This window comes from Amblyomma mixtum, chromosome 2 (assembly GCF_055824585.1).
Source record: "Amblyomma mixtum isolate Tamu chromosome 2, ASM5582458v1, whole genome shotgun sequence".
NCBI classification, from domain to species: domain Eukaryota; kingdom Metazoa; phylum Arthropoda; class Arachnida; order Ixodida; family Ixodidae; genus Amblyomma; species Amblyomma mixtum.
The window spans coordinates 133,833,297-133,847,153 of NC_143013.1; the positions used below are offsets into that span (position 1 = coordinate 133,833,297).

General features: G+C 49.2%; 1 protein-coding gene across 1 annotated transcript in view; it reads right to left on the reverse strand.

Annotated features, from left to right (window-relative positions):
• Nucleotides 1-1,169: 1,169 nt before the first annotated feature.
• LOC149360960 (focadhesin) overlaps nt 1,170-13,857 on the reverse strand; it is a 156,642-nt gene continuing 143,954 nt past the window's right edge. The window contains exons 34-36 of the mRNA XM_089572564.1: nt 12,491-12,632; nt 8,349-8,534; nt 1,170-1,360 (exon numbers count right to left, since the gene is read on the reverse strand). Coding sequence (XP_089428690.1) covers nt 1,217-1,360; nt 8,349-8,534; nt 12,491-12,632 — 472 coding nt within the window. The 3' untranslated portion in view covers nt 1,170-1,216. The remainder of the gene's footprint in view (nt 1,361-8,348; nt 8,535-12,490; nt 12,633-13,857) is intronic.

The window sequence follows — 13,857 nt, forward strand, 5'->3', positions numbered from 1 at the left end:
GCTCGAGGCCGGAACGCAAGGTCGCGAAAGGCCGAAAGTGGTTCCTCGTGCTTGTTCGCGAGGGTCGGAGATGATGCCCGCCGGCTTGTCGCGGTGCCTGGCACGCCAAAGAGCCACAGGAAACGAGGCCCTTTGTTCCCTGGCATGGCCACGGCAAATGGGGAAGATAACGTTCGTCTCCCCGAGGCGGCGGCGGCGTTCTACACGTGCAGGCACTTCGGAAAGGGGGCCTGGTTTTGCTTAAACTCAGCCCCTTTGTTTTGGTCCTGTACTCCGACCGGGCAAACTCTGTAATTGAAGTCAGCTGTCACCTGGGTCCTCTCTGTGCGTGCGGTCCATGGCGGCAGGCCCGAAAGTAATCACACTCAAGTTGCTCGCAGCCATACACAGTAGAAACAGGTGTGCTGGCTGGCTCCAAACGAGACCCGCTGACATCGATCTTAATATCGGGTAAGTTCGGAAGAGCGTCGCGCCAGCTGCGCGAGAGATTGCTCAGGAAGAGCAACATGGGTCCCACAAAGCCTACGGGTGGCTGTGATAGAAACAGCCACCTGCCAGTGCAGTGAGATGATGATGATGATGAAAACTTTATTTGGAACAAGGGAGTTTTCGACACGTCGGTCCTTTGGCCCCCGCACGCCCCACTGCACTCATCTCTTAACCGCAGCGCCACTGCGCTGGTAGTGGTATGAGGACTCAACGCGATCTGTGAATGTTAAATAGGGAATGAAAAATTCTGCATACATGTGCATTCACCCTCTACTGCTTAATTGCCCCCTCCAGTTGAAGAATGAACACCTGCTTTCGCACGTGTTCTCAGTTTTACTACGTTAAACCCCACCAGTTTTTTAGATACAGCTGCATGCAAACGCGTGAAACCATCAAGATCTGCCAAACGCTTGCGCCTATGCCACATGGCCGAGTGCAGCAATGGATCGCTGCAACCGAAATTCGCGACTGCGGAAAACACCGAACCGGTCTGAAACCTCGATGATCTCTCCCAGCCTACGCGACTGGCATAATCTGGTGGTAAAAAAGTCGGCCGCTTGCAGAGTGATGCTGTGGATTAATTAGTTAGAGGGAATGAGGGAGGTCGGAGACGAGGATGCGGGAAAGACAAGGAGAAAAACTTTATACAAAAGCCGATGATGCCTAGGTAGCACAACGTAAACGTGAAACATGCGAAGGCACAGTTTATTGTTTCTCGGCACATGTGTCAGGCGCGCAGGCCTGCGAGTAGCTGGGTAAAGGCACTGCCAAACTCGGGTGTCGACCGCAGGCGGCAGGCACAGGAGAGCAGCAAGTGGCGCACATCGCTGGGCACCTCCAGTGCCACCATCTCAGAGAGCCGCTCCAGCACCTGCGCCCAGCAAAAGCCAGCACACTTACGCGACCTTTCTCAGGAGACCCACAGTGAGCACTATTCAAGCAAGTGCATTCCTGCAATTATAACCCATGCCATGAAGGAGCCGTAGGCCACAGAACTCTCAAATCTGTACAAAATTGTTCAGCTCGTTTTATTTTCTCAGCATATTCTTATCATGTAAGTGTCACTGAACTAAAACACAATGCTCATCTCACAACCTTAGCTAACCGGCGAAAAACTTCCAGATTGTGTCTGTTTCATAAGTTCTATTATCATCCATTGCTCAACTCCATTATCAGCCCTGTACATTGCCTCTCAAATCACACAAACCACGGGAAGGCCGTCTATCCTCCCCCTGCCCACACTTCTGCGCATCTGTGATCATTTTTCGTTCATACAGCAAGGGACTGGAATGACCTGCCAAATGCCATCGTGGATCAGACCGACTCATCATTATTCAAATCGTCCATCGAAGAAATTTACTGCTGAATATTCCAACCTTCAATGGGGCCTCTGAGGTACAAATAAATAAATAAATAAATAAATAAATATACTAGTACAATGCAAGCCGAAAAACAAATTTTTGGTGGTGATGCGGCTTGAATATTTTCTAATCATTTCTAAGATCAGCGCATGTAGTTAAAACATGAGACAAATGCTTTTCCATAAAACACAGCTATGAAAAGAAACCAAGAGATCGCAAAGAAGCTTTGTTTTCACTCATGAGCATAACTTTTATACCTGAAAGGCCTACCAGACATTAATTAAGGGAGGGGGAATCATTTAGTACTAGTAAAAGTAATAAACATAATAAAAGTCACAAACCTAAAGTGACATCCAGTGACATACAGTGACATCCAGTGCAAATCTAATATCACAGTTTGACTTAATGCTTTACCGTATTTACTCGCATAATAGGCGCACTCGCATAATAGGCGCACCCCTAGTTTGGTCGCGAAAAATCAGATTTTTTTATTTCCGCGCATAATAGGCGCACCCCGAACTTGGCACTGTGATCAATACTGTATTTACACGATTGCAAGCCGACGCGTCGCCGCCCCCCACCCCCAATCTTTATTTTAACAAAGTTTTTGCTGAACTGTCTACTGGTCCACACTAGTGCTGCTGCCGTCGCAGCTGCTGCGGACCCACAGCACGTACAACACGTACAACGACATCGCGTAGAACAGCCGCACTCAGTTTTCAGGGATGCTCACTTTAAACGTCTGTTTGGAAAGTTTCATCTCCAGCCGGAAACGTTCCCGACTTAGGCCCGCGAAAACCTCGGCGCCTGGAGTCACGTACGAAAATTTAGGCACGCCACAGACGCAACTGCCGCACTTCTCGGCCACGTCGAGTTTCCGACCTGCCGCACGCTTGCCGTGTTCGAGAGCAAACTCCCAGCCGTGTAGCTATTAAGGTGCTTGCCCGTCGAGCTAAAAAACAGCAACGCTCGGCGGCAAAGCCACAAACCACGATGAACTACGCGCTACCGCAGATCCTGGCACTTGATAGCAACAAGAACAAAAAAAAAAAACCTGGAGCTGGTGATGCTGATGGCGATTAGATAGTGAACGCTCGCGGCGGAAGAAAACATTGATGATGATGATAAGCTTGGCCTTGGGCGCCCTTCGTGGGCGGCGTCTGGAAGCTCCTTTGCGCGTGTGTGGCCTCCGCGATCAAGCGCCCGTTGCGCGCAGCCGGAGCTGATTGCGGAGGCCTCGACGCGTGCATTTCAAAGGCTATTCCCGCGTGGGTCGTGGCAAGTTTCAGTGCGGCCCTTACACGTTTCTTTTTTTTAAATATTTTCTTCGGGAAAACGGGGGTGCGGCCCGTACACGAGTGCGTTTATGCGGTATGTTCAATTTTGCGAGTCGAAAAATTTCCGGAAATTTTACCCCGCGTAATAGGCGCACCCCGAACTTTGAGCCGGATTTTCTGGAAAAAAAGTGTGCCTATTATGCGAGTAAATACGGTACATGACAAAGGAGCTGCTTATGCTGCCATGGACCAGTTTGAGGTGGCCTGCTTACTAGAGGAGTTACGTCAGCGGTCAATTATCGCAAAAAAAAAAGTGGCTCGCGAAACGGACACAACAGCTACAACCTCGGATCCATGAATCGGTTCATTTTGGAACTGTTAGCTGCAACGTGAGTGGCAAAATCATTTCCACGCTCCCTTGTGACGTCTGATGACAAAGCGCCGGTTGTCGAATGCCACCTAAAACCCAGCGTTCACGACGACACGTACTTGCTTAGCCCTCACGTATCAGTTTCACCAGACTGCAAGTCTCTTGATGGGCTCCAAGCATGCAAATGCTGCTGGGAACCACGAAGGCATGAAAACGAAACCATGCCGACAGGTGCCCCAACGCGCGTCCTGCGTCAAGTGTGGTACGAGTGCCCAAGCTGGCTCAGTTTCTAAATTCTAACTGACAAAAACTGAGAACATCCAAAGCCGACGCCGCGAAACAGCCACAGCAGTGCACGCGAGCCGCAACTTCACCCCTTCAACTTCATCGCAACTTCATCCCAGTCAGCTGTTGACGGCATCGCGGCTAGATGCACTGACATGCCGCGTGCTGGCAGACAGTTCGATAGGGAAACAGTAGGTTAACTCGCGTGACAAGTGCAAGATACCCTGCCGTTTGGGAATGTTGTGATGCTTCACTGTGAGTTTAGGTGAACAAGGAATGCGTAAATTCCGAACGCTTAGGAGATTTCAATAGCGCCGCTGTGAATCGAATTGAATAGCAGACACTATCTGACAACTATAAGAGGTTTAGAATATTCAAACACCTAAAATGCCACGTTGTACAGTCGCCGACTGATTTTTCGGACTCCAAAAATTCGGACATGCTCGATTATTCAGACTGCTTCGTGGCACCGCCACTCTCCCCATAGACCGTAATGTATAACAACTGCCGAAAGTTCGGACATCTTGCAGCCTCTCGTTTGATTTTTCGGACACTCCTTGAGCCAACTCGACCGGCAGCACTTGCCGCACCGACGCTCACCGACGCGCGGTTCACTTCGCTCAACGCCATTTTTGTTTTGAACTGAGCCTCCTTGCTGCCCCGCGAGGTGGCGCTACTGCAAATTCCCGCTCATCATCATCGTTTCCGCGTGGTTCGGTAGCGCGCCGCATGGTGGCGCGCCACACCAGTTCCGGCCGCAGCTTAGTAAGCCATCTCAAGGCAATCCAGGAGCCGCTTTGTTTGTTTATCCGGCAGCAAGCCCGCGAGAGCGCCGTGGTAGCGCGACGCAGCGCTGGAGATGCGATATTAGCCTAGGGCGGCTTACAGCCGGCGTTTTGTCATCGAGAGGGGTCTGTTGAATCCCGAGTAGCAGTATCAAGATGTTTCGTTGAAGCGCGCGTGAGCATTGACTTATGCAACACCAGGCCGGCGGCAGCAAGCCCGCGAGAGCGCCGTGGTAGCACGCAGCGGTGCAGATGCGATGAGGCCCGACGGCTCTCGAAACGATGTGGGGGAGGAGGCAAGTAGAGGAGGTGGTGAAAGAAGGAACGGAGAAGAGGAAAGGCGGCATTGGGCGAGGAGACATATGCAACGCCAGCCCGGGATCAGCCAGTGCATGTAAGCTCGTTAATTCGGAAAATCGTATAATTCGACGCGCGCGCGAGGTCCCTACAATTATACATAGGAGTCTATGGGGCGAAACTCTCGTTAATTCGAACAAATTTTGCCGTGCGTCGGTTAATTCGACTTCACTCCGCAGCCCGCCAAGCCGGTTTGCCGAGAGCAAAAAGAAAAAAACACTGCCATGAGCGGCGCTACTGTACTGCTGATAGGCCATCCGTATGGTCATATTATCATCCATCCATCCATCCATTCATCCATCCATCCGAGGAAGCGAGTTAGCGGCGGCCGAAGCGGCTGGCGTCTTTTTTTTTGTGCTTTGTTGTGTCGCAGCAGTCGCTACGATCGCGGTTATTTACGGCGCCTTTTTTTGGTAAATGCGCGCTTTGTCAGCGTGTTTACTGCGCTGCTTGTTGTTGCTGTTTTGTTGCGACTGAGAGAAGGGTGAAAGGAAATTGCAAGGGATTGCCTACTGGCTCAGCCGAGCCACCACCGCTGCCATGTGCAGATAGAGGAGAGTTAAAAGATCAGAGGAAAGATAAAGAGAAAAGATAAGACGCGCGTCCCAGCAACAACGCCGTCCCCGCGGCCGCTGGCTGAAAAAACAGATAAGCGGGGAGCCGCGCTCTCTTCACCTCCTCCCCACTTCCTCCCCGCGCTGCTTTCGGGTGGATAGCGCGCAGGGCCTGCGCGCCTCGCCTTTGTGTCCTGTCAGCTGACCGAGGATGAAATAATTAAAGTGACAGGCGCTGACAACGACGACGATTTACGATTGTGAGCAGTTGTCCCAAATGCCGAAGTGCACGGTGAAAGAAGCCGCAGAAGCCTTGTCCGTGCGGGAGGACTTCTGTGAACAAATCCCTGACGGCGCGTGTGCCGCGCACCTGGCAGCTGTTAGAGCTATCGTAGTCGCTCAAATTCGCTCGAAAAAGCAGACGGTGATTACAGATTTCCTTGCCAAATAAAGGTATACGTCCTGTTGCGGCAAACATTGTTTTTTGTTGTTCATTCGATAATTCGACATTCGGATAATTCGACAATTTTTCGCGGTCCCGTCAATGTCGAATTAACGAGTTTTTACTGTAAATAAACGATTTCTTTCTCTTTTTTTCCTGAATTTGTTTTTTCGGACACCTGTTTATTCGGACATTTCCGCGGTCCCCGTGAGGTCCGAATAAACAGTCGGCGACTGTACTACGTCAACAAAGGCATTTTCTAGGAGCAGCAAAGCAGACATTTGGGCTAGTTGGTGTGAATTCATGGTGGAAAAAAACGGCGCAAACTTAGACTTAGTTATGAGTCAGGGCACTCAAAACTAATCAAGGACGGTATCGCTATTTCGTGCCTTAAGGCCGCCACATCTAGGTCGTGCCACCACCGTGTTGCGGAAAGTGTGTCAGAGCAAGTGGTACGATTGAAAAGCAGCGGTTTTCCCGACCACGTCATCTCTAGGGCAGGAGAAAAAGTTCTGAGGTGGGTTAAGACAGGAGCCAACGGAAGAGGCCGTGTTGACAGTGAGCGCCGTAGGCCAGCCGTCATTCCGTACACTCACAGGCTTTCCCATGGGTTAAAGAGCGTGGCAAAGAGGTACAATGTTAGGGTGGTGTTCTCGGCTCCTAAGAAGCTCGCTGCAATTTGCCCACAAGGGGACAAAAAACTGGCGGCTGGTGTCCACAAGAATCGCAAGGCCTGTACAACAAAACATGTGGCACCTTTCATTCCTTGCAAAAAGGGTGTTGTATATCGGTTGCCACTGTCTTGCGGTAAGGTGTACATCGGGCAAACGGGGCGCTGTGTAAATGTAAGGCTCTTTGAGCACCGCAACCTACTCGGCAGTGACTCGCGAGACAACCTTCCCGCACACTGCCGGGTTTGCAAATGCACACCCCTTTTCCCGAAAACTGACGTGCTTTTTTTCCACCAAGATAAGGTGACCCGGGAGCTGATGGAAGCGTTCTTTATCCGAAAAACCGGCAAACGGTGCGTGAGTGATCCTCCAGTGGCCTTGTCAGAATTGGAATTTAGGTACTTAAATAACCGGGTGCACACGCGCGATGCTTCTGTTTAGATTATCTTGCACGCTTGCACGTAATCTGTTACGACGCACGCAGTCGTGGGTGGTTTTTGTATATATTGTGTTCTGTTCTTTCTAATAAACCTTAGTTGCGAGTCAGCGCTTGTAGTGTCTCCCCTCTTTTCTGTGTTTTCTGTCTTAGTTTGCGCTGTTTTTTTTCACCATGCATTTTCTAAGTGTCTGCCACTATTCAACTTTTCGAATATGAACTAAATATGAAAAGCGTTAGAAAACGGGTTAAAATATCAAATTGGATATCTGTTGAGTGTGAAAGAAACTGCAAAACAAACAACGGGCAAATTTGTACGATGTGAAACTGGTGTTTTATAATAACTCTGTTCCTCTGTGGGTTAGTGTACATAGACGAGACCGGGCGGTGTGTGAACATTCGTCTTAGAGAGCACAAAAATTATTGATCATCAGGGGTGAGTCAACATCTCCGAGAATGCAACAAGTGCCGTCCTCTCTTTGAGGCCACACAGGTGTTGTGTCGTCACCCCCCAACAAAGAACCAGAGAGGTGATGGAAGCATTTCACGGAGCCTCGTATGGAAACTGCGTAAGCAAGCGTTTGCTCTCGCTAAGAAGGAAATAGGCTATCTGCACATGTTGTGGTTTTTTGTCTTCTCTGTCTTTTTTAACCCTGATATGATAACTAAGTTTTTTGTCGCTGCCTTTGATATCGTTTTGTATTTAATAGGTTGTTTCCTTCCAAACAAACCAATTGTGAAAAAGGTGCTTGTCCTGTTGTCTTCTTTCTGTGTCTCGGTTTTGTTTGTACCTCCATTTTTATCACGAACAGCTTCCATCTAGCCCAACTTTCCAATCTGCTGCACGCGCCTTTGTTCAATCCGGTCAGGCATCGGTAGCTGACTGGGTCTTGCCACAGATTATCATTTCACTCAGCATGTGATCATTCTGTCAAAAATCTTGAGGAATTGCACCCAAAGGTGAGGTTCCTGCATTGTTGCAGTAATTAAACAGCAAGACATTCAACTGCTATCAGCAGCGTGACATGCAGGTATGTGTAACCGGTACTCTGTGGCCCACAGTTACTCTGTGGGCCACAGCACGAAGTTCACCAACTAGCCTGCACATCTACCCTTGTAAGCTAAGGAAAGCCATGCAGAGGTAGAATTTCCAGCTCCGTGGCACCAGGCTACATCATGCCGCAGACCATGGTGACTGCGTTCACAAAGTGAGTGGACGGGCTTACACCTTCTCACACACAAGCAGTCTTAAGTCAACTGTTTCTTTCTGCCATTCAAGTAAAGGCTTTGCTTAGGAAGCAACCAAATGGGGGAGACCCACCATGGCCGTGATGTCCCTCCAGGAGGGCTGTGTGCTCAGCAACAGTGTGGCCAGAGACTCGGGAAGCAGCAGCCACAGGTCGGATGCCAGCTGGCCGGCCGCACTGAGCGGGCACGCCGGCAGGGGCTGCGTCCTTGCCAGCACGACCAACATGAGGGACAGCACACGCAGCTGGAAGCGCAGCAGCTGCCAAGGACAGACCGGTTAATGAACCCCTTCAGACACAACCTCACCAGCGAAAGTACGAGACACCAGGAGAAGAAGAGCACGGGACAACGCTGGACTCACAACTGAAGTGTAATCGAGAAACCATAGAGTTTCTTACTATTACCTAGAGGGAAAGCTGGGGGCGCTGCACTTCAGCCACCATGGACGCTCAAAGCATCATGGGACGGTGAGCTACTTGTTGCGGGACAGTCGTAATTTTTTGGGAACACGGAGTGGCACTACTGAGATGTTTCATTCCAAAAACGCTGTTTGTGTGTGGGCAGACGACTTTCGCGCGAATGCAGTGTGCAAAATCCATAGTAATGAAAACGTGACGACACATGACGCCAATAAAAGGTTTCAGTTTTCTGAAATGCCATTAAAAACCTCTTATAGTGTTTAAGCAACAACATTTTTTTTTGAAAACATATTTACTTTTAAAAGTACGCCTGTTAATTACGAAATATTAGCTTTTGTAGTGTTCACTACTTGGCCAATAGGAAAGCTAGCCATCTCATATTTTGGGCAAACTTTGCGTTTACATGCTTTTCTGCTCGTTTGTTGCAATCTACAGGCAGGATATTGAATGTTAGGACATTCTTGATTATCGAATAGCGTTTATTTTTGCACTATTTTTTGGCCAAAAGTTGAAGTTCTCCAGTCAGTAGCTCACCGCCCCATGATGCTTTGAGCGCCCATGGTGGCTGAAGTGGTCTCGAGGGATCTCCATGCAAACTCCCATAGACGGGCTGCCAGCTTTCCCTCTAGCTAATAGTAAGAAACTCTACGCGAGAAACGGCCAATCTAGGTCACCAGAAGACGCATGCGTATCAGACACACTAAACAAAACAAACAAATAGATAAGTGGCAAATCACCATGGAGTGGATACACGCTACAACACTGGCAAACAACAAAAGACAGATATTTTGCCTACCAAACTTGCACGCGTACACTTCTGCTTAGGAAATTAACTTCCTTGCTAGTGAGATGCAAGGACGGTGCACTGACGCATGTGTCACTGCCTTGCAACCTAATATGGTAGGCCTCAAGGATTTCCCTCTGCTCCCTGTTTTTTCCTTGTCCGCTTACTGAAATGTTATTAAAACCCGGAACACAGTTTTTACAACTCCTGCATATGTGCAAACCTCTTCGGTTTGCACATATTAGCCAGGCCAGTGCTTCATACAACCGAGTTCCAAGGGTTCCTTGGATTCTTCGTGGGTTCCGTGAACACCTAAATCCATGCATGTCTAAACCAGCACCACCTTTCCTCTGCTCAAATTTATTAGGGAACTAAGCACACAGTAATTGCCCAGGCCACACAGTTACATTATACAGTCAGTCATTTTTCATTCAAAATCTGGACATTGTTCTGTGGGCTCGTACGCAAGCAAGCTCCTTTTAGCATGCTCGTCAGGCAGGAGCAAAGACATGTGGGGTTCCTGAGCACTTTTTGAAAGCCACTGTAGTTCTCCAGGTATAAAAATATTGAGAACTCCTCCCATATACCATCTGGTTGACACGTCTCCTACAGTACCTCTGCCCACTCACTAAGGGTGGGGTCCACCTTGCATCAGAGTGCAGTAATGTTCAATGGACTTAAAACAGTACAGTTTTGCACAATACAATAGAATAGCGTCTGAGGTGACTCGGAGACGGAGAGCATGCTGACAACATTTTGGTGGCTGTAAACACAGCCGTCACCACCTGTTGTTCCTTTCGTGGCATGAAAGTTTTTCAAGGTATACCAATTAATGCACTTAAGCAAAACAAGTATTCTCTTGCAGTATGCGCTGCAATCTGTTCCTCCACAGATCCCTCAGCCCAGTGCATTGTGAGCGGCCTGTGTTCCAAACCTTGCAATACACAGAACAGCGCTGGTTCGTGATGCAAGCAAGATGCAGCGGTGCTGCCAACAATGACCGTTGGTTGATGGTTGAGTGGCTAGGACTCCGGCGTACAGAACTGCAGGTGAACGATAGTTTCAAAAACAATTTTCTCCTCTCACAACACCCACAAGAAGTCAGCCTTTGATTAGCAACTGCCATGTACACCATACGACAGGGGTTCTCTACATTCCTAGCCTCAGCGAACCCCAACAACTTTTAAAAGGTGCCGAGAAACTTTGGATGTCTTGGCTTCTATTCCTTCCGGCCTAACATGCACGCAAAAATGAGCATGGAGATGTATGGCTCCTCAAAAAATGCTGAAGCAGTCTGCTAGCACGTACCTTAAGGCTGGTTTGAGAGACTGAAGTATTCAGGGAGCTCAAAATACTCTCCAAGAGGACCCTCATCCCAGAAAAACTTGTTGAGAGTAGGTAACGTTAGTTTCAAGTGGATGTATGTACAGTGAAAGCTTGTTAATTCGAACCTCGTTAATTCGAATTTTCATATAATTAAACTACTACACTACTTGGTCCAGCCAAGCTCCATAGAGATCTGTGCTGTGTATCAAAGAGCCCATTAATTCGAAAGCGAGTCGGTTCTGCTACGGATAATTCAAATTGCACGCCGCCGCGTCTGGGCGGCTTGGCACACAGCGCGTGGCCCCCCCCCCCCCAAAATAAAGCACCTCCGCTTAGTTAGAGGCTGCACACATCCTAAATGAGGACAGAAAATGGAACCAGATAAAGCCGTGGAAGAACGGGTAAAGCCTAAATGGCGCCATCCCCAGCGCGGCGGCTGCCTACCCTCTTTTCCGCGGAACCTCTGGAACTCGCAAATAAATACTCGTTAATTTGAGCCCTGTTAATTTGCAAATACGGATAAGTTCTGTCGGCGCGGTCCCAGCCAATGCCCATGAAAGGCTGTGACTTCGGACGGGCACTACAAATTATGCGCGAAAAACTTTTTTTTTTCTTTGCGAGTGTTGTCCATCCCTTCACCCATCAGCCGCCAACGGAAGCACGCGGACAGCCGCAATCATGACGCCAGCTTTCAGCATTCACTGCAAAAGGCGTTTGCTGCTATCGCGCATTTGATTGAGTGGTAGTAGGCGGCGTCCGCCCCAATCGCCCATGGCTTAATAAGATGAACGTACTGAAAACGAGGCTTGCACAACCGGACAAGCGCTGGCACTCTGCCAAGTTCGCTTCCCCCCTTGCACTAGAGCCAACGTCCAAAGGCACCGTGGTATTATCGCTGCGCAACATCTTGGCGCACTGCCAAGAAATGAGTTGTGGACCGCGACGGTGCGAAACAAGGAAAGCGTTAACGACTGACGCTTCTTTTTTTTTTTTATCAAATTCTTAGGCAAAAATTGGGGGGGGGGGGGGTTCATTATGCAAGTAAATACGGTACATATACCGTAATGTAAATGTTCCTGTCAGTTTTTTTCGAGACCATTCAATAGTTCGAACATAGGATAATTCAAACTTTTTTCCCGGTCCCTTGAAGTTCAATTAATGAGCTTTTACTGTACAAGCCTTTCGTGACAGTTGCGCCCTGACCATCACGAGCGAACCCAACTGTCGACACGAATGCGGTTGCATCCGTTTCATAGCGAGCGCACAGTGTTGCCCAGCCGACAATAACACTCAGCTAAATTTGGCTCTGTATACTTGCAATGGGAGCAAATTGCCGTTTAGGCGCAGCTTGGCGTAGGAGATCAAATTGGCACAGCATGGCGCAATGGGCGCGGCACTTCCACCCCAGAAGGCAGTGCACAACGAGGCTCTTGTGTTATCGCACTGCCACAGCTAATGGCAATTATGTGCCCTCCAGGTTTTTCTTGCTTGTTAAGGTCTCCCCCGCCCAAATTTCTCTTCCGTAGCTCCCTGCATGGTTGCCACTCTCCTTTCAAATCTATTCACCAGCATACGAGCACTGGCCTCACGGGTGAGTACTGGCTGCAAAATATAGACATTTTTCTCCTGAAGGGTAGTGGCAGGCTGCAATGCACCATGGTGTGCAGCAGAGACCAAGGGCCCCACCTGGTGGTCCTGCTGCAGTGCAGTCTCCTTGGCTGCCACCAGGCAGTCGACGAACCAGCGCACCTGCCGGCCGCTCTCCTCGGCCACTGGCTCAGGCAGCCGCAGGCACTGGGACAGCAACCACAGCACCCGCTCCTCCTGGCTGCACATCATCATCATCATCATCAGCCTGACTACACCCACTGCAGGGCAAAGGCCTCTCCCATGTCTCCCCAATTAGCCCTGTCCTTTGCCAGCTGCCACCACTGTATCCCCGCAAACTTCTTAATCTCATCCGCCCACCTAACTTTCTGCCGTCCCCTGCTACGTTTGCCTTCTCTTGGAATCCACTCCGTTACCCTTAAGGACCAGCGGTTATCTTGCCTTCGCATTACATGCCCTGCCCAAGCCCATTTGTTCCTCCTCTTGATCTCCACTAGGATGTCATTAATCCGCGTTTGTTCCCTCACCCACTCTACCCGCTTACGATCTCTTAACATTACACCTACCATTTTTCTTCCCATAGCTTGCTGCATTGTCCCTAACTTAAGCTGAACCCTTTTCGTTAGCCTCCATGTTTCTGCCCCATAGGTGAGCACCAGTAAGATACAGCTGTTGTAGACTTTTCTCTTGAGGGATATTGGTGCCACCAGCCCACTCAAAAGAGGCCCCAAATGTGAAAGAAGCCTCTGAGAACAAGGGGACCTCCCTTGGTTCTGAAGGCTTGTTCCATGCACAGATGAACCTCGTAAATTCCAGTGCATTTAATTGCAGCACCTGCTTTATTTAAACTGGCATACAGGTCCTGTCAAATTTACTTGCAATTTCAATGACATAAAACTGAATAATTTGAACATGTGAGCACATGCAAGAGTTAATTAGAACAGCAAAAGGCAACAAGGCCAAATAACCCTGGACAGCAGACCATGACATTGCAATGGCTCGTTTTTTGTTCAGCAGTGAGTGGTCGCAAAAGAGTAACCATGGCTAGCAGTCATGTGACTGCCTCAAGTCACAATTATTACCAGGGTAAAGACCCAGCGGAACAGCACACATTCACAAGAATGTACAGGGACACTGGTTCCAGTGTTGTCCTATGCACTCCTTGTGTAATGAACGCGTCCTGTACCACTAGTTCTTTCTTTTCCTTGTGTCATGCACCAACTGGCCCAATAAGTTCGCTTCTTGAACAGTTACTACCATGCTGCCAGTGCCAATATTGACCTGTCATCAGTATAAGGTGCTTATCGCCAGATGTGTTCTCTATGCCCAGTATGTGCGCTGCATGTTGCCCTGTCACCATCACGGCATTTATCCTTCCACTCTGTTCTTACTGTGGGTGTGTCCCAGAGGGGTGGGAGTCATGAGGAAACAATCTTCATGGCCAC